The following is a 21,220-nucleotide window of genomic DNA, read 5'->3' as shown; positions in this document are numbered from 1 at the left end:
GAGGTGACCAGGAGGCACAGGAGAGCAATGCCCACAGATGACGGAAGATGAGGTGTGAAATTGTCGCTGGAGCTGTGAGGACCAGGCGACACTGAGAAAGAAAAGGAGCCGTGCATGAGCTGTCCCACATCTGAAGTCGTGAACGAGGGGGTCAGTGTCCTTGGCAGCAGCAACAGACATGGTAAACAATGAAGGTGCAAGGTGCAGGAGAGTCAGAGCAAGCCAAAGCAAGCAGGGGAGCCCACTGATACAAGAGAAGACCCTCGAGAGGACCCACAGGCCAAAAGCACAGGAGTCCCAAGAGGACCTCGAGCGGCTCACCAAAGATAAAGGACCACGGTGTAGAGGATGTGGTGAGGACGACGATTTTGTAAGGAAGAGATCCTGGAGTGCTGAGTGAACAAACCTTGTCAACGGCTTGTCAACGCGGTGCACAGGGGTTTGGTCCCAGCGGTTCCGACAAGGGATACTGGCCTCAAAATTACAGAGAGGACTGGTCAGGCCTCAAGGAAGTTGAAGAACCACCACCTATGTTGCTGAGCCTTTGGAAGCCCGTGGGACGTCAGGAGCAGCAGACTGGTCAGCTTAGTTGCAGTGCCTGCAGTTTCAGAGGAGTGACTCCTTCACTCCAAGGAAGATTACTTTGGATGTCCTTGATACCCACAGGTGTGCTGAAAGATCCTGGAAGAAGCACAGACATGGTTGACGAAGAAGGCTTGCAGAACAGCAAGACCAGGAGCAGCAGGAGTTTTCCTTGATGCAGTCTTCCTTCCAGGCGAAGTCCAGCTAAGTCCAAGTGTCCAAGTGTCCAGACAGTCAAAGAGTGACGTGGTTTCAGGCTTGAGTCTTGTCCCAGGACGAATCTGAGAACCCACCCACAGGTAAGCCCTTTTATATCCTATGAAAGGGGTTAGTTAGGACGACTCAGGGGTCCCTCCCAGAGGAGGGGCTGGACAGAGGAGAGGATACTCCCATGTCCTTTGTCCTGTTTTGTGCCAGAGCGGGAGCCAATGGGCTCCCTGAGCTGGCTCAAACAGTAGTATGCAAGGAGGGCACCAAAGGTGAGCTTCAAAGCAGACTGGTGGCACTGGCAAGTGCTCCCACCCTAGCCCAATGCACTAAATCCTGTCTGGGAGGTGGTCACACTGCCCTGTGACAGGAAACCTATTGTTCTACCTTCTCCTGCTCGAGCTCAGCTCAGCAACAGGAGGGTAGAATCGCATCTGTGGTCGGCTGAGTACTGGGACTTCATGGAAGAGACTTCCTGTGCATGAAATCATAACTCTCACACCGGTAATGGTTTTGCGGTATGATTCCAACATGTTTGATATCAAACATGGCCAGTTTCGGCACATCCACTATATAGTTAGCCATTGCGTAATGCCGGCTGGCCACTATACGCATTAAAATAGCTGACCTCACTTACAAAGCCTGAACAATCGACTCTGGGGTTTTTAGGGGTGTCCTGCTCATGCAGGGGTACCCACACACTTATAACCCAGCACCCTGCCTTCAGGATTGAAAGACCTGCCTTAGGGGTGACTTACAGGTTTTAAGTTTAGTGACCTCGGATATAAGGAAACTTATATCTGTCGTAAGTGGTGCTAGAACCAGCTTGCACAGGCTGCAAAGGCAGGCCTGTAGTCACAGTTGGAGTGGTCTCTCATGGGTGTCATAATACATGCTGCAGCCCATGGGAGACCCCTGGTGTACCTATTCCCTGGGTACCTCAGTGCCATATACTAGGGACTTACAGGGGTACACCAGTAGTTAATTGTGGCGGTACAAAAGTACTTACCATGTCAAATTCAGGGAGGAAGCACAGTGACTGGTATCATGATTAGTAGGATCCCTATCAGACTAGTCAAAAAAACATACTGACACCAGCAAAAAGTGGGGGTAACCATTTAAGCAGATCTTACCTTCCTACACAGGACACCAGCCTAGATGAACAAGTTACTTACCTTCGGTAACGATGTATCTGTAAGAAACATTAGTTAGTTAGATTCCTCACCTAGAATATCCCCAGGCGTCAGACTGGATCCGGAAGATTTTTCGTCAGCAATACCCCTTGCGCGTCGCTAGGCGTCGTCTGCGGCTCCGCGTCCGTCGTCGGTGTCGTGCGCCGGAATGACGTCGGAGTACTTAGACGCCGCCCTCGCGCGCTGACGTCAGTTCTTGTACATAGCCTTCCGCGCCAGGAACGCAGAGCCATGCAAGATACCGACACTGGTGCCAAAAAATTCTAGGGCCCTGAAAGGGATAGCCTTAACCCTAGATGTCAGTTCGCAGAACGGGGAGGATGGGTGGGTCGGTGAGGAATCTAACTAACTAATGTTTCTTACAGATACATCGTTACCGAAGGTAAGTAACTTGTTCATCTGAAAGAAACACGTTAGTTAGATTCCTCACCTTAGAATAGATACCCAAGCAATACCATCCCCGGTGGTGGGTCTCCGAACCAAGATCACACCAGAAAGTCCTGGAGGACAGAACGGCCAAAGAAGCCATCCCTCCGGACTTGGCTGTCAAGGCAATAATGCCTGGCAAACGTGTGTAGCGAAGCCCACGTCGCCGCCTGACAGATGTCCTGCAAAGGGACACCCCGTCCCAAAGCAGTAGTAGCCGCTGTGGCCAGAGTAGAATGGGCGCGCAGCCCAACAGGAGGGTCCTTTTTTGCCAAGGAATAACAAATTTTGATGCACAAAACGACCCACCGAGAGATGGTCCGTTTGTGCACAGCTTTCCCCTTCTTAGCACCCACGTATCCAACGAAAAGTTGGTCGTCCACCCGGAACTGCTTTGTGCGGTCCAGATAAAAGGAGAGCGCACGTTTTGGGTCCAGACGGTGGAGCCTCTCTTCCTCTTTGGAAGGATGCGGAGGCGGAAAGAAGGTGGGCAAGGTGACAGACTGCCCAAGATGAAAGGGGGTCACCACTTTCGGAAGAAAGGAGGGACGAGGCCGAAGGACAACCTTGTCCGGATGAACAGAGAGAAAAGGAGGCTTTGATGATAAAGCCTGGAGCTCACTCACCCGTCTAGCCGAGGTGATGGCTACCAGAAAAGCAGTCTTAAGCGTCAGCAGACGAAGAGGACAATTATGAAGAGGCTCAAAGGGAGCGCACATTAGAAATGTGAGAACAAGATTCAAGTCCCACTGAGGCATTACAAAAGGGACAGGAGGGAACGTGTGAGTAATGCCTTTTAGAAAGCGTGTAACTACAGGGGACTTGAAAAGAGAAGGCTGATCAGGAAGCCGCAAGAAGGCAGAGATGGCAGCAAGATAACCTTTCAAGGTGCCCAGGGCAGAGCCCTGCCGGGCCAAAGAAAGAAGAAAGAGGAGAACCTCAGAAAGAGGGGCGGAAAGGGGATCCACAGCCTTTGCTGTGCACCATGCCACAAATTTGTTCCACCGGCAGGCGTATACCGTCTTTGTGGAGGGACGCCTGGCTGCCAGAATGATATCACAGACTTCAGGAGGCAAGTCAAATGGCATCAACTGCCGCCGCTCAATCTCCACGCATGGAGGTGGAGGCTGGACAGGTTCGGGTGGAGGACCGTCCCCTGCTGCTGCGACAGAAGATCCTCCCGAAGGGGCAGTCGTATCGGAGGATCGGTCAACATACTGAGTAGCTCGGGATACCAGTACCTTCGTGCCCAATCCGGAGCCACCAAGATGACTTGGGCCCGGTCGTGCCTGATCTTCTTCAGCACTCTGGGCAGAAGTGGTATAGGCGGAAAGGCGAACAACAGATCGCAACTCCACTCGTGACGAAAAGCGTCGCCGAGCGAGTGCCGCCTTGGAAATTCCAACGCGCAGAACTGCCGACATTGCGCGTTCTCTTCGGTGGCGAATAGATCTAACCAAGGCTCTCCCCACTGCTGAAAGAGACCTTGCGCCACTTCGGAGTTCAGATGCCATTCGTGATCCATCATGCACCGGCGGCTGAGTTTGTCTGCTCTGGCGTTCAGAGACCCCGCCAGATGTTGAACCACTAGGGTGACGCCCTGGTGTTCCAGCCACGTCCAGAGGCGCAGAGCCTCCTGACAAAGGGTTCACGACCCCACCCCGCCCTGTTTGTTGCAATACCACATGGCGGTGGTGTTGTCCGTGAACACCTGCACGTCACTTCCCCTGACAGAGGGAAGGAAGGCTTTCAGTGCAAGTCGGATCGCTCTCAACTCCAACAGGTTGATGTGGAGGCGAGACTCCACCGGAGACCAGAGGCCTCTGATCTCCGCCTCTCCCATATGGCCACCCCATCCCAGGAGGGACGCATCCGTCACTACGACATGCTCCGGTTGGGGAAGGGAGAGGCTCTTGCCCGTGACCCAATCGCGGTCTGTGAGCCACCACTGCAACTGCTGTGCAGTGCCCTCTGAGATCAAGACATGGTCGGACAGGTTGCCGTGATGCTGGGCCCACTGAAACTTCAGGTCCCACTGCAGAGCCCGCACTAGTAGGATGCAGGAGGCCATCAGCCCCAGAAGCCGCAACACTAGCCTGACCGAAACCCAGGATAGAGGCCGAAAGATGTGAATCAGGGCCTGAATATCCCGGACCCGCTGTTCCGGCGGATAGACCCGGAACTGCGCCGAATCTAGAACTGCTCCGATGAAGAGGAGCGTCTGAGAGGGACTCAGGTGTGACTTCGGCACGTTGATGGAAAACCCCAGCAAATGCAGGAGATCCGCCGTAGTCTGGAGGTGGGAGACGACTGCCTGGGGCGAGCCCGCCTTCAACAACCAGTCGTCGAGATAGGGGAAGACTGGAACCCCTGATCTGCGCAGATGAGCTGCGACCACCGCCATCACTTTCGTGAACACCCGAGGGGCACTGGTAAGGCCGAAGGGGAGCACGGTAAACTGAAAGTGCTCCTGACCCACCGTGAACCGCAGGTAACGCCGGTGGGCCGGCAGGACGGGGATGTGGAAATATGCGTCCTGCAAGTCCAACGCTACCATCCAGTCTCCAAGGTCTAGGGCAGCTAGAACCTGAGCCAAAGTTAACATTTTGAACCTTTCCTTCCGGAGGAAGGCATTGACGTTCCGGAGGTCCAAGATAGGGCGTAGGCCCCCTTTGCCCTTCTTGGGAACCAGAAAGTAGTGGGAATAACAACCACGACCTACTTCTGGGCTCGGAACGCGCTCGACGGCCCCCTTGGCCAAGAGGGCCGAAACTTCCTCGTTGAGAAGATTCAAATGATCCCCCGAGATACGGTGGTGCTGCGGTGGCATGGCTGGAGGGGTCGTCTCGAAGGGGAGGGAGTAGCCCCTTCGGACGATTTGCAGCACCCACCTGTCCGATGTGATGGACCGCCAGTGGAGCAGGTGATGGCGAACTCTGCCGCCCACTGGCGTGGAATGGGCCTGAAAGCTCGGACTAGGAAGGCTTTGAGGCGGATGCTGCCGGGGTGGATGTGGGCTGACCGCGTCGTCCTCCAGAACCGCCTCGGCGGAAACCACGTCCGCGCGCAGGTTGGTTCTGCAGCTGGTGGCTAGGCTGACGTGAGGAGGCACCCCTTCCTTGGCCACGAAAGGGGCGAAAGGCGGAAGTTTGCGACCGCGGGGCCGAGAGGCCCAAGGACTTGGCCGTAGCCCGGGACTCCTCAAAGCGATTCAGCGCACTGTCCGCTTTCTCACCAAAAAGGCGAGTGCCATCAAAGGGGATGTCCATGAGGGAGCTCTGGACATCCCCCGAAAAGGACGTGGACCGCAGCCAGGCGTGACGCCGAAGCGCCACCGTGGTAGAAATCGCCCTACCCAGCGAGTCCGTAGTGTCAAGCCCACATCAGATTGCATGCCGTGCTGCATCCCTCCCATCGGCCAGAGCCTGGGTAAGTCGTGTCTGGGCCTCCTCCGGACACAGGGGCAGCACGTCCTCCACCGCATCCCACAGAGAGTGGGAATAACGGTCCAAAAGACAGGCGGTGTTCAAGGACCGCAGACCCAAACTAAGGGAGGAGAACAGCTTTTTGCCAAACTGTTCCAGTCTCTTGGAATCCCGGTCCGGCGGAACGGTCGGGAAGGAGGATTGGGAGGTAGAAGCCTGGATGACCAGGCTCTCGGGGGTGGGGTGTTGGGACAGAAAACTGGGGTCGCCCGGAGCAGGGCGGTGGCGCCTGGCGACGTTCCTGTCCACAGGAGGGACTGTGGAGGGCTTGGACCAGGTGCCCTGCAGAACGTCAATGAGGGCCTCATTGAATTGCAACAGAGGCTCAGTGGAGCTTGCTGCAGACTGAAGCACCTCAGTGAGGACGTTAGTCCTCACAGCCACGGCAGGCAGCTCGAGCCCAAGGGCTGCGGCCGCCTTGCGCAGCACCACAGAGAAAGCAGCACCCTCCTTCGAAGCCACAGTCGGAGGAGAGATGAATCCAGTGTCTGGTGAGGTATCCAGACCACTAGCCTCCCCCAGTTCATCTGCCCAGTCCTGTGACAGTTGAGCCTGAACGGCCATAGGGTCATCGGACCCCTCCCAGACGTCCCCGTCATCCGATTCCTGGTAGACAGGAGGAAGGATCGGAGCCGGACGATAGACATAATGTGTCTCTAACAGCGCCGTACGCGGCGTCCATCGACGCCGTAACGGCGCCGGGTCCGGAGCGGGGCTGAACTGGGGCTCGACGCCGAGCGGAGCCGGCGTCGGAAGTGGTACCGGTGTCGACGCCGGCAGAGGAGGCGTGACGAGGTCGACCGGCGTCGAGGGGGACTCGGGGACGAGTCCCTCGGGAACCTGCGGCGTCATGGCCGGAGCCGGCGACGGCATGCAAGGTTGCCCAGTCGGGTCCGCGGGGCCCGAAGGCGCGCCAGCGGGCGTCGACGGCGGAGCCAGGTTCCTCATGGCCGAGAGGAAGGCACTGACTTCCGCCGGCGTCGCGTCAGTCCCAGGGACCGGCGGGTATGGGGACTTACGCGGCGCCTGCGGCTCCGCCAGAGCCGCGGGGGTGGAACCACCCTGACCCTCGGCCGAGTCGCGCGACCGGCGAGGGGAGTCCGAAGAGCGGTGTCGCCTCTTGGACTTCTTGGAGTGCTTCGACTTACCCGAAGACTTGGAGCCAGACGAGCGATGATGACGTCGGCTGCGGCTCCGCGACCGATCCTTGGACCTCCTCCTGGACCGGGATCGAGAGGGGCGCGGAGCAGAGTGGCGAAGCTCGAGGAGCTTACGGGACCGCTCCCGTCTAGCCTTCGAGGTCAGGGCCTTGCAGTCCGAGCACGACTCCGCGTCGTGGTCGAGGCCCAAACAGTAAAGGCACCGGCGGTGATGATCCGTAACCGACATCAAGCGGTTGCAGTCAGCACAGGCTTTGAAACCAGGCATCCTACCGGCACCGGAGTCGAGACAAGATCAAAAAGGATCAAAAAACGTAGTAAAAAAAAACTAAAAGGGGTAGCTCTCCCGGATCTGCGCTTACTGGCGCGGAAAAAAGAAGAACTGACGTCAGCGCGCGAGGGCGGCGTCTAAGTACTCCGACGACGTCATTCCGGCGCACGACGCCGACAACGGACGCGGAGCCGCAGACGACGCCTAGCGACGCGCAAGGGGTCTTGCTGAGGAAAAATCTTCCGGATCCAGTCTGACGCCTGGGGATATTCTAAGGTGAGGAATCTAACTAACGTGTTTCTTTCAGATATAAATCGCCATTTAAGACTACAAATGACATGCAAAGCAAAACAGAATCACCAAAATTTAGCACATACTATAATTCATGACACCACAAAATCTCAAACCTGCAAGTACCACAACTCACCTCAGTCAACACTGTAATCCGTTGCAATACATCTTGTTCTACTGATACTCACATTTCCTTGCTCAGGAACACTGCCTATAATCCAATTTTGGCAGACCGTAGGAACCCAGAGGGTGCACAGAAATCCAGGAGGGAAACATTTTAATTCTATCCCTTACCTAATCTGTCATCTGTTTTGCCCGCATACACCACCAAAACTGTTTGCTCTATCTTATTTAATAATCTATGATAAAGTCCCTATGTAGGATAGGAAATGGTGTTAACCTCAAGAACGTTTGAGGTAATGCGTGCCTACAGATAACAGTTTGACATCAAATGAATAAGCATGGTCAATTAAATAAGCTTAATGTCTTAAGTCTAGTAAGTTTAGAAAACACGAAGGTTTATTAAATAATTAAAGTGCAATATAGAAGGCAGAAATATAAAAGTTAGTCAAAAATGCATGGTAAATCAATAGAGGGAGTTAGCATAAGGTTCATTCAAATGCAGCAAAGTGTTTGACAAAGTCAAATCTCAGAGTAAAATTCTCTAACTCACCTTTAACAGCAAGAATATGATCATGCGCAGTAATGAAATCATAAAAGGTCATGATAATGCCTACCACAGATCTAACAGCATTCAGGCTAATTTTACTAGCTTACCTACACCTAAAAAACAAAGCAAACTCAATATCTTCTTTCCAGGAAAGCGAGATGAGCAACCAACACATATACGTTTCTCATGCAAATGAGTAGTCGATCGATGAATATTTTTATAACGATAAAGATATAATCTATTCCCATTGGGGTCGATTCACAGAACTAGTCTGAGACAAAATCCGAAACTTACTACTTTTGGTATTCACAGAAGACATTTAGTAGTAGTAAAATTAGGATTTTGTCTTAAATTAGGATTTTGTCTTAGGTTAGGATTTTGTCTTAAGTTAGGATTTTAGTGGGAGGGTAAACTAGTCATCTCTTAGTTTGTCACAGACACGAATGGTCACGTACAATACTTTCCATTCAGAAACAACGTTTTTAACTTCTTTACAGTAGTTCTTGCAACTCCCTTACACAACATGTAGTACTTCTTCCAGAGTCCATTCATAACATGTCGTCAATACTCTAGCTTTGAGTTTATATTTCAGGTCATTGTCTAACTTACAGAAAAGACTTCCTGAGTGCCTGCTCTGCAAACTGAGAACCATACTGGAAACAACGTCCCACCATCCAAAAGCAGCAAAGCCTCTTATCTTGAAGCCTAAAACATGAAGAGCTATGCCAAACCTCTAGGATTAAATTGGAGCACGTTAACATAATTCTATCAGAAGTACAACAAGAAATACAATGATGTAAAACAACAGTTCGAAGATATTTGGACCAATATGCTGTGGAATGAAACTAGGAATGGTACAAAACTTACCGGTATTAACAAGAGCACTGCTGTTGTAAAGTGTACCAAGATGGGGTCCAGAGAGAGAAAGGAAGGTGTAAAGTTTACTGAGATAATATTTAAACCTGGGCCTTGTTAGCACCGATCGAATGATTAAATTACCCAGTGAGTGTCCTATAAAACTAAAAAGAGAATAACATATGTTAATTGTTTACATTATCATCATTATCATCATAAAAACTTTATTTCGGCGAGCATGGCCATAAAAGCACAGATAATATACAATATATTACATACAACTCATAAAAGATATCCATTGATTTGCATAAGGGACCAGATGGCACATAACTAAAACAAATTCCAGTCTAGTTTACTAAGCGCGATCAACTCTCCCTTTCACTAGTCTTAACACAAGTAAAAGAGACATAATATACTTATTAAATGTGCGGGTAACATGAAGGCCTTTACATTAGTCAAACGATAAGGTTCAATAAAGTGCAGATATGTGACCAGTAGGGTGGCTTTTCCAGAGAGTCGTTTTCACTCAGTTATAAGTCTCAATTAAAGTTTGTGTGCAAAACTTTGGGCAACTTGATGGCGTTTACATTGTTTAAAAAGACGGTGTCAATTAAATGCATAAGCAATACCTGGGCAGGAGGATGACCATTACAATAATCCCATGTGATTCAACTAAACCGCTGTCCTGGCCCAAAGTGACATAAAAGGTGCACATGCAGTACTTTCAGCAGCATGGAGGTTTTTGCTTTCAACTTGGACAGCGCTTTCTAAAATGCATATACAAAGCTTACACTGTAAAAAGGTCATTACAGTTACAACAAACCAACATTTTTAAGACCATCATGATGACCCTCGCCTGCCAGCATTCATAATGGTTAAAAACATAGAAATATGAAGCCAACGGTTTGTACAACACATAATGATTAAAAGGAAGAACATAAAAAAGTCATCAATTAGTACTCATTCATTTTAACAAAAGAAAAGACAGGGCCCAATTTGCATGATGGGGAAAAAAGTGAGCCAGGGAAACCTTCACAATCTTCTTTAGGATGGCTCTCTGCGGGGCCACCACATGCAAAATAAAAAGCGTGAGATAGAGAACAAAATGGGAATATGGGTATCATATTTGAATAGCCTAAAAACCTCGCTACAATGTTTGGACCCCAAGTTTCTGCATAGCTGAAGCAGCCATTGAATCCTCGCCCTCCTATAAGCTTGGCAAAAGGACAGCACATGAAGTGCCGTCTCGTCTGCATTATTACAAGCTGGACAACCCAGACTGGGTAAACTTGCCCATTTGTTAGTAAATGTATGCAGCGGGAGCACCCCATGTCTGAATTGTAGGTACAGCTTCTTGGCGAGGAGCGGCTGGATGTCGTTCAGAACCAATTCTAGACTGCATTTATCTTTTACTTCCAGAAACCCAAAGGTCAATCGGCCAGATATAGACCTTCTCTGTAACTGCGTGAGTTTATATTCTCTATAACTCTCCATCAGGACGTTTCTGGATGTCGCTTGGCAAGTTTATTGTGCTTTATTCCACAGGTTACCCCTACCCAGTGCCTAGCAGGTGTTCCTACTATGTGCCAGCCATGATAGTTTTCCCGCACCTTGTCAGCTCTTCCCTATATAAAGCCAGTTTGGGGTACTCCTCAGACGTCGCAAAAATAAAAGAGGTCTACAAGCGGCTTCATCTGCGATGGGCCTAATCCCAAGGTCCATTCCGAGAGGTGTTAATGGGAGCCAGAGGGAAGGCCTTAGCTAAGGAATTCTCTATACACAATAAAGAGCCAGGTGAGCAATGGCCCCAAATTTCAGTGCCATACAGGGGGGGCACCCCTAGCCTGTACCTTGTAGATTTCCACCGCCGGGCCAACCAGTTAGTGAGCGCAGCTGCTATATAGCTTTGTAATGCTCCCCGTTGTCTGAGCCAGCTTTAAGTTTGCTTTATTTATTTGTGCACCCCGGTCCATTTTCTCAGTAAGCGTATTGCCCAAATACTCAAAGATGGATAACCTCTCTGGAGGTCTTTCATCCAGACGGGGATTTGGACAGGTGCTATTGCCCACATTCAATACCATGTACTTCGTTTTTGGAGAATAATCTCCAGACCCCGGTTTCTACAAAAAACACTGAAGATGTCACGGGCCCTCCAGATTCCCATTGGGGATTTCGAGAGCAGGAGGGTATCGTCTGCGAACATCATAGCTGGTATTCTGAGGTTCGCTATCCTGGGGGCATCGATGTCCTTTCCAGCAATCAACGACACAATTAAGCCGTTCATGAAGAGGCAGAAAAGAGTAGGCGCCAGGACGCAGCCTTGGCGATCGCCTCTCACTACAAGCAAGGGGGCTGAAAGTTCACCGTTTTTATCATACCTAATTTGAGCGAAGTTAACCTCATATAAGCGCTTCAACTGATGACAGAGATACTCAGGGACTCCCATAGCCAATATAATGGCCCATCATTTATCCCTCAGTACCAGATCGAATGCAGATTTGAGGTCCACTAATATTAAATAGAGGCTGCCACCCTCTATGCACACAATTTTCCAATGTAATAGTTGTAGCCTGAAGATCTCATCAGTTGTGGAGATCTTTGCTCTAAACCCGGCTTGGAGGTGAGTAAGAATATCATACTCCTCTATCCAGGTCTGGAGTCGCCCCAGAAGTACATGGGCAAATATTTTCTGGCTTATATCTTTAAGGCTGATAGGGTGATAGTTGGCCAACAAGTTAAATGAATCAGGAAATAGAAAACTAAATGAATGCTTTAACAAATGTCAACATCATCAGCTATGTGATGTAAAAAATTACAAATATAATGTATCTTCAAAACCTAGAAATCAAATAAATAACACCTGCAGAGGTACTAAACATTTAGCACATATGAAAATATTAGTAAATCAAATGTGTGATTACATTCTAGCAATTTATATACTATATGCAAGCACTGACATGAAAAAATCGTAAACAATAGACTGACATGCATCCAGATATAATTCCATTACAATTCATGACAATTAAGAGATAAATGCTTAAGGAAGAGGGAACAAGTTACGTACCCTTTGCAGCAGCTGTTCTGGTAGATACTTTATTTGCCCACAGTTTCCTCAACTTTAAAATATCCCATGCACCAGATTAGATCCAGAGAATTCTTCAGCAATGCTCCCACATTTCGATAGGTAGTGCTGTGTGGTTATGTGGTGAATCCATTACACCCCAGAAGTGACTGAGCTGAGTTGCTGGTAAGCGCCACCCCTGCTTATGACATCAGTTTCCTCTTTCCTCTTCCATGCTCAAACACGGAGCATACTACAAACTGTCAGAAACGCTTGGCTGAGCTTCCAACTTGGATCCTTTTTAGATGTTAAAAAGGCCACTCCAAAGGATCAAGGGAATGAGGGTGAGGACTGTGCGGAATCTGCGGTTGGCTACAGTGTCCACTAAAAAGTGTTACCAAAGGTAGGTAACTTTTTATTCTGATTGACACTTCTAACTACAGATTCCTTACTTTCAGAAGAGACACATAGCAGTACCTCCCAAAGGAAGAGGGTCTGGGCTCAAACCAAAATCTGTACAATAAAAGTAACCTTCCCGCCAGACCTGGTTGTCAAGGCAGTAGTACTTTGTGAACTAACGCACAAGTTACTACTTGTGTAACGATATATCTGTAAGAGACATTAGTTAGTGATAGATTCCCTACCTTAGAATATTCCCCAGGCGTCAGTCTGGATCCGGAAAGTTTTCTGCCAAGCAGTAACCCTGCGCGCCAATAGGTGGCGCCGTGCGGCTCTGCACCCGTCACTGGCGTCGTGCGCGCCGGGACGACGTCACGGAGGCTACTTAGTCCTTCTTGGGGACCAGGAATTAGTGGGAATAGCAACCACTCCCTACTTCCTGATCAGGAACGTACTCGATGGCCCCCTTGGCCAGGAGGGCCGTGACTTCCTGACGGAGAAGAGCCAAATGATCCCCCGACATGTGGTGGTACCGAGGTGGCATGGCAGGAGGGGAGGACAGAAAAGGGAGTGAGTAACCTTGGCAGACTATCTGCAGCACCCACTTGTCCGACATAATCTCGCGCCAGTGGTGGAGATGAACCCTGCCACCCACTGGCGTGGGGTGCCCCCTGAAGCTCGGATTAGGAAGGTTTCGAGGCAGAAGCAGCGGGGGTGGAAGTGGACTGCCCCGCACGCTGGTTACCAGACCCGCCCCTGCGGAAACCACGTCTGCGGCCTCGCTGAGGCTGGCTCTGCACAGGCTTGCTGGAAGAGCGCACCTGGGTACCCCTGCCCTGGCCACGAAAGGAACGAAACCCCGTTGTGGCAGGAATTTTCGAGGAAAGACCCAAAGACTTGGCCGTGGCACGAGAGTCTTTAAAGCGCTCCAGGGCATTTTTAGCCTTGTCACCAAAGAGGCGGGAGCCATCGAAGGGCATGTCCATGAGCGAGCTCTGGACATCGGGTTAGAAGCCAGTGGAACGCAACAAGGCATGGCGCCGCAACGCCACCGTCGTGGAAATCGCCCTACCCAATGAATCAGCGGTGTCCAAACCACACCTGATGGCAAACTTCGCTGCATCCTTGCCGTCCGCAATTGCTTGGGAAAGGACAGCCTGGACCTCCTCAGAGCACTGAGGCAGAACCTCCGCCACCGAATCCCACACTGCGTGGGAGTAACGGCCCAATAAGCAGGCGGTATTAACCGACCTTAACCCCAAACTGGCTGAGGAGAACAACCTCTTGCCATATTGGTCCAGCCTCTTAGAGTCCTTGTCCAGCGGAGCCGAGGGAAAAGCACTCTGCAATGTCGAGGCCTGAATGACCAGGCTCTCAGGTGTGGAGTGAGTGGTCAAGAAGGCAGGATCCCCAGGCGCCGGGCGATGACGCTTAGCGATATTCTTATCCACCGGTGCCCCCGAAGCCGGCCGCATCCAAGTACCCAAGAGGACTTCGGTAAGGGCCTCATTGAAAGGGAGCAGCGGCTCAGACGACGTAGAAGCCGCCTGCGGCACTTCCGTAAGGAGGCTGGTCTTAAGGGCCACCGTAGGGAGGTCAAGGTGGAGAGTCTCCGCGGCTCAACGCAGCACCATTGTGTAGGAAGCGCCCTCCTCCATAGTAGGCAGAGGCGAGACAAACCCCGGGTCAGAAAACACGTCAAGTTCACCCGCGTCTTGAAGGTCATCCACTCAATCCTGCTCGGAGTCACACTGCCGCGCAAGGGGGTCCTTGGATGCATCCCAGTCCACATCCGGCTCCGGGATAGAAGGAGCTGTTCGCGGCGGCAGGACCGGAGCCGGAGAGGGGGCCAGTGGCGCCGGGAGCAGCGCCGGCCGGACAGGAGCTCCATCCCAATGAGGATCCCAGGTCGGAAGGAAATGGTCCGAGAACCGAGGCAGGGGCGGGATAAACGGCACCCAGGGCAGCGCCGGGGCCAGCGGCGTTTCACCTTGTGGCACCGGGGCCGGAGCCGTGGCCGCTGGATCCAGTGGCTCCGGGGCTGGCACCGGAGGCAGTGCCACCGGGTAAACAGGATCCGGACACGGGGCCGCGAGGCCCACAGGCACGCCGGCGGGAGCCCGAGGCCTAAACAGGCAGTCCAAGGCAGCAAGAAACTCTTGCCGCTGTTCGGAAGTCACCGACGGACCCAGGTAGAGTGGGTAGGCCGCGGGACTCCCAGGCTCCAGAGAAGGCGCAGGGGCGCTCGGAGCCCCTGTCCCTCACGTCCGCCTCTGGGGAGCGACGGGGGGATGTCAGAGAGCGAACACGCTTCTTCGACTTCTTCTTATGGCGCCGCTTACCGGAAACCGAAGGTGAAGACTTAGAGTCCGAGGAGCGACGTTGGCGGTCCCGCGAGCGGTCCTGCGAACGGCCCCTAGATTCGGAGCGGCGGCGAGAGGAGTGCCGGACCTCCAGCAACTTCCGGCGCCGCTCCCGCAATGCCTTCGGGGTCATGGCACGGCAGTCCCGACAATCCCGGGAGTCGTGGTCGGTCTCCAGGCAGTAGAGGCAGACATCCTGGGGGTCCGCCACCGACATATTACGGTGGCACGACCCGCAAGACTTGAAGCCAGACATCCCTACGTGCACCAGGAGACAAGAGTCTCAAAAAGTGGTAAAAAATTGACCGAGGTACGTGCTCAATCCGGATCTGCGCTTTCGGCGCGGAAAAAGAAAGAACTGACGTCAACGCGCATGGGAGGAGCCTAAGTAGCCTCCGTCCCGGTGCGCACGACGCCAGTGACGGGCGCGGAGCTGCACGGCGCACCTACTGGCGCGCAGGGGTACTGCTAAGCAGAAAACTTTCCGGATCCAGACTGACGCCTGGGGAATATTCTAAGGTAAGGAATCTATCACTAACGTGTCTCTTTCAGATACTGAGGTCCATGATGAAGGCTTGCAGATACCTAAACAAGCAACCCTTGTGTCAATGCCAATGTAGTAGCCTTGGTGATGGGGAATTAGCCTGCAGGCCTTCAGGGGTTGCTTCTTGGCAAGGGCATAGGACTATCCACGTTGACAGAGTCCTCCTCTTTCTGACTTGGCACCCAGAGAATTCCACGAAGAGTTGATAATCCACATGATGGTCCTCTGTGCGACTGATGTAAAAGCCTAGTGCTCTCTGAGGGTCAAAACAACGGAACCAGTCTTCTTCTTTGTGGGGGGATGCAGGGCACAGACTACTGGCTCAGTAATCAACTGGTAAATGTGGAAAGGAGGGATGTATGACGTTACAACGCACACTTTTACAACGCATGCACTTACAACGCATTTTTTACAACGCATAATCCATTACAACGCACTACACTTACAACGCATGACACTACAACGCATTTTTAAAAACTACCTTTACAACGCATACCATTACAACGCATAATATTACATTGCATTTAAGGTAAGTATTAGATAGTATAGGGGTAAAAATTACTTTTCTAACTCCAGGGGGTGCAACAGTAGGGTAAATGTTGGATAGTATAGGGGTAAAAGTTACTATTCTAACTCCAGGGGGTGCAACAGTAGGGTAAGTGTTGGATAGTATAGGGGTAAAAATTACTATTCTAACTCCAGGGGGTGCAACAGTAGGGTAAGTGTTGGATAGTATAGGGGTAAAAATTGCTATTCTAACTCCAGGGGGTGCAACAGTAGGGTAAGTGTTGGATAGTATAGGGGTAAAAATTACTATTCTAACTCCAGGGGGTGCAACAGTAGGGTAAGTGTTGGATAGTATAGGGGTAAAAATTGCTATGCTAACTCCAGGGGGTGCAACAGTAGGGTAAGTGTTGGATAGTATAGGGGTAAAAATTGCTATTCTAACTCCAGGGGGTGCAACAGTAGGGTAAGTGTTGGATAGTATAGGGGTAAAAATTACTATTCTAACTCCAGGGGGTGCAACAGTAGGGTAAGTGTTGGATAGTATAGGGGTAAAAATTACTATTCTAACTCCAGGGGGTGCAACAGTAGGGTAAGTGTTGGATAGTATAGGGGTAAAAATTACTATTCTAACTCCAGGGGGTGCAACAGTAGGGTAAGTGTTGGATAGTGTAGTGTAATATTATGCGTTGTAATGGTAGGCGTTGTAATGGAATGCGTTGTAAAGGTAGTTTTTAAAAATGCGTTGTAGTGTCATGCGTTGTAAGTGTAGTGCGTTGTAATGGATTATGCGTTGTAAAAAATGCGTTGTAAGTGTAGTGCGTTGTAACAGTTGCGTTGTAAAGGTTGTTCCCCGGAAAGGAGTCATAATCTTTGTCAAAAACAGACTAGCAGCATCTGATCGCCACCTCTCCCAAATGCACTCCCCTGACCCAGCAGTGACACGTCTATCACTACTGTGAACTCTAGGTGGTGGAAGCAAGGGGAACACTGCAGGTCAAGTTCGCATTTGCCAGCCACAAATGCAGATCCTGCACCATCTCCCTTGAGATCTGGATGGAGTCAGGAAGGTATCGCTGATGTGGACCCACTCGGATCAAAAGTTGAACAGCAGGGCCCGCCTGTTCCACCTGGTATTTGGAATGGGAAAGATACATGAGCTGAGGAGACCAAAAAGGATAAGAATCATCCTCATTGAAACCCAAAATTGATCCGGAAACACCATGATCCTATCCTTAATGTACTCGAGTTGCTGCGACAGAGGAAAGGTCATGAATGCCACCAAGTCAAGAATTTCCCCAATGAATGGAAGCCTTTGCAAAGGATTAAGGTAGGACTTTGCATGTTAATGGAGAAGCCAAATGATGTAAAGAGTTTATCTTTTGACTGGAGGTGGTCTACGACTGACTGAGGCATGCCCATCTTTAGCAGTCAGTCACTGAGGTACAGGCATATGAATTCTGAAGAGGGGCATCAAGTACTGCCATCACTGTTGTGAACATCCTAGAGGCGGAGTTTGACCGAAAGGGAGAATAGTACATTGAAAGTGTTCCTGGACCAGCAATAACCACTGGTAACACCTATGGGACTGCCCTCAGTGATGTAATCAATGATATAATTTGAGATGTCATTAGCAATGTTATCAATGTCATTTAACATATCATGAGTGATGTTATATTTGAGTACATAAGCAGTGCATGATAGGAGTTCATGTTACAAGTTAGTTCATTAAATTATAACTGGTGAATTTCAGAGTTATTTCATTTCTTTTAAACCTTTACAGTTCGGTGCAGGGCTGCGTTGTTATCTCATTGGATCGCCTAACTATAAAGTCACATTTGGGATTTTTCAGTGAATTTCTGAAGTTAATGTATGCTAGGATCTTATTACCATACCGGACTATAATGTTGAGGTTAACTTTAGTTTTTTTTAGTGTGCTTCCCTGCTTTTTATCATATTCTAAGTTGAGCATACACTCAACCATGCACCCATTGAGCATCGCCCGAGGCCTACACACTGGTGGTTGGCTACTGAGTATAGTCTAGTTTATGACCAGACCCTTTTTACCTTTTTTAATGTATTTTTGGTACTGCAGTAATGGGTTGGACAACGATACAACACAGGTACTGCAAATCCAGCTGCTGGAATTGCAGTTCCTGCAACCAAATAAATATATATATATATATATATATATATATATATTTATTTATTTCTGAACCCCTTTGGACCCCTCTCCCCTCAAAATTTGCCTGGGGATCAAGGTGTCGTCACTCTGTACCCTTTAGAAGCCTTTCTTAAAAGAGTCCCCAGCATTTTATCCAATGTTGCAGCCAGCCAATCAGATTGTTTTCGTACTACAGAATCTTTTCCAGGTCCGTGGTATGTAAATGGGGATAGGGAGTAAAAGCTCCCATAACTTATCATAACTAATCAAAAGTGATTTGTAAATGTTGGTACCCATGGTCCCTCAAAGGTCCAGATATCTCTAACTTTTCCTGAAGCTTAACACCTTAATGGTCAACCCAAAACTCTTTTTATATGCTAATTTCTTGAAAATGGCGCAACAAATTTACCCCAATTCCCAAAAAACACACTCATCCTTGCAGCTGCATCTAGTGTGGCTCTTAAAGGACCAAAGTGGAACTTTGCAGTGTTAGCGAGAGTGGTGTTCCCGTAGTCCAATCTAGATAGCAAAATTGCTTGTGTGGCGTTTTTTAAATCATTCAAAGGAAATAAGGACTCAATGTTGTGTAGTAGTTTTAGGGTGTTGAATGCACTTTCCGTTATATTGTTAATGAGTGGGCTCATGCTCAGACTTGGGTCCAGGGTGATACCCAAAGATATATATATTTTTTTATAAATCTTTTTTATTAACTTTTGCTCAATCGACCATTTATAATAAACAGTTACAGCAATTTGTACACAGTTGACATTTCAGCTTAATCGCAGTGGGCTCCCAGAAGGATACAAAGTCACTGGTCATGTGCATTTCAACAGATCAAACCCATGACACTTTATTGCTACCATCAGCAAGGTAACCCCCTTCGGCAGTTCAGGGCCACACTTTCTTCTAGTCATGCTACTTAGTATGTTAATCCTCTACTACCATTCCTCCTCTATACTTACACCATGGCGACCATGTTTTCTCCACTTTTTGACACACCCTCTACCTTTATAAACAGTTTCTTCAGCCCGCCGGCACCAATCAGATACCCAAAGATTTGATGGATCAATCAATCAATCAGGGTTTTATAAAGTGCGCTACTTACCTGTGAGGGTCTCAAGGTGCTGGGGGGGAGGGGGTTGGGGGGTCGGGGTCGGGACAGTGCAGCTCCAGTTTAGTCGAAGAGCCAGGTCTTGAGGTTCTTCCTGAAGGTGTGCAGTGTAGGGGAGCGTCTGATGTTGATTTGGAGCACGTTTCAGGACTTGCCTGCAACGTAGGAGAAGGCTCTTCTGCCTGCTCTGTTCCTGCGGATGCGTGGGGTTTCTGCCAGTGCGAGGTCAGTGGAGCGGAAATTCCTTTTGGGTATATGGAGGGAGACTCTCTCATTGAGGTATTTGGGTCCGATGTTGTGGAGGTATTTGGGTCCGATGTTGTGGAGGGATTAGTGGGCATGGATGAGGAGTTTAAAGGTTACTCTCTTCTCGACGGGGAGCTAAAGGAGGTCTCGTAGGTGTTGGGTCATGTGCTCGTGTCGTGGGGTTCTGAGGACGAGTCTGGCTGCGATGTTCTAGATGGTTTGGAGCTTGTGTAGGAGAGTTCTGTTGATTCCAGCATACAGGACGTTGCCGTAGTCCAGTCTGCTGGTTATGAGCGCACGGGTGACGGTCTTCCTGCATTCGGGGAAATCCATTTGAAGGTCGTGCGGAGGATGCGGAGGCAGTTGAAGCTGGTAGAGGCGACGGAGTAGATCTGGCGGGTCATGCTGAGGGAGGAGTCGAGGATGATGCCGAGGTTCCGTGCGTGGTCTGATGGGGTGGATACAGCCAGAGTTAATTTGTAGTTAAAAGCGTCAATGGTATTTAGCCACTCTTGGACCTGGGTGGTCTTTTCGTTGTTGAATAGGAGAAGGACTTCTGTATTTTCTTGGTTGAGGTTCAGGTGGCTGTGTGACAGCCAATTCTTGACTTTTATGAGAATAGAGTTTAACCGTTATAAGCCCTCTAGTGAGGATATTTCTAAGTAAAGCTGGGTGTCGTCCACATAGAGGTGGCATAGCATATTTGCTTGTTTGGGGATGATAGTGAGGACTTCCACTTGGATATTGTAGAGTGTAGTTGAGAAGACTGAGCCCTGGAAGACACCACTGGTTATGGCTGAAGTATCGGAGGTTGAGTTGTTTATTTTTATTTGGTGGGAGCGATTATGTAGACATGAGGTGAAACCAAGCTATCAGCTCCGATCTGTTTTTGGAGAGATTCTAAAAGCAGCTTGTTATCGACCGTGTCTAAGGCCGCTGATAGGCCTAGGAGGTTGAGTAAGCGGCATCAGCATCCAGAGATTAGTGCATGTCATCTGCTATATTCAGTATAGCTGTTTCAATCCTACATCCCTTCCTAAAACCAGACTGGAGGGAGTCAAGAAGATTGTTGGAGTCAATGTGTTGGTTGGATTGGGACAGGATGCATTTCTCAAGAATGTTTGCCAGGAAGGGAAGGTTGGAGACAGACCTAGAGTTGTTGGGAGTCATCTGGGTCAGCACCTGTTTTTTTTTAGCAAGGGGGTGACTTGACCTAGTTTGAGGCAGTCTGGCATAACCCCATTGATCAGGGTGCAGTTTTTTATCTTAGTCTAGAGAGGTGTTAAGGAGTGGTTGAGGCTATTCTCAAGAGGGAGGCAGGATGAGGGTCTGCTAGGTGAGAGGAGGGCTTGGAATTAACAATCATCTTTGAAATGTCGTCCTCCGTGAGCGATATGAATGTCTTCCAACTCTTGAGCTGAGGCTAAGATTATATTCCACCTTGAGGGCTCTGGGAGAGTGGCCGTCCCTTGGGAGTTTGAAGAGAGTGAAGGTGTGTTGATTCCCTCCGTTATGAGAGGAGATGTTTCGGTGGATGGTACGGTGTGGTGGTCCAGGGAGAATTTGATCTTTGTGATTTTACCAATGAAGACTTTCACGTCTTTGTCACAATATTCTTTGGAGACATGTGGATTTTGTTTTGCTGATTTAGAATTTTGTTGCTTAATAACGTTGAAAAGTTCTTTGGG

At 49.8% G+C, this 21,220-nt stretch overlaps 1 protein-coding gene across 3 annotated transcripts in view; it reads right to left on the bottom strand.

The window, feature by feature from the left end:
• Positions 1 to 21,220, bottom strand: part of FAM135A (family with sequence similarity 135 member A) — a 907,387-nt gene that overhangs the window by 154,040 nt on the left and 732,127 nt on the right. For 2 of the 3 annotated variants that reach the window (XM_085610912.1, XM_085610914.1), the window contains one exon: positions 9,153 to 9,304. In XM_085610912.1, the coding sequence (XP_085467038.1) occupies positions 9,153 to 9,304 (152 nt within the window). Of the gene's footprint in view, positions 1 to 9,152; positions 9,305 to 9,777; positions 9,908 to 21,220 lie in introns of those variants that run through there. The other variant, XM_085610915.1, reaches the window with a different exon arrangement.

The sequence above is a fragment of the Triturus cristatus genome, chromosome 6 (genome assembly GCF_964204655.1).
Source record: "Triturus cristatus chromosome 6, aTriCri1.1, whole genome shotgun sequence".
NCBI lineage: Eukaryota > Metazoa > Chordata > Amphibia > Caudata > Salamandridae > Triturus > Triturus cristatus.
Note: the sequence above shows the minus strand (reverse complement) of the source record. Positions and strands in the feature narration are given on the sequence as shown.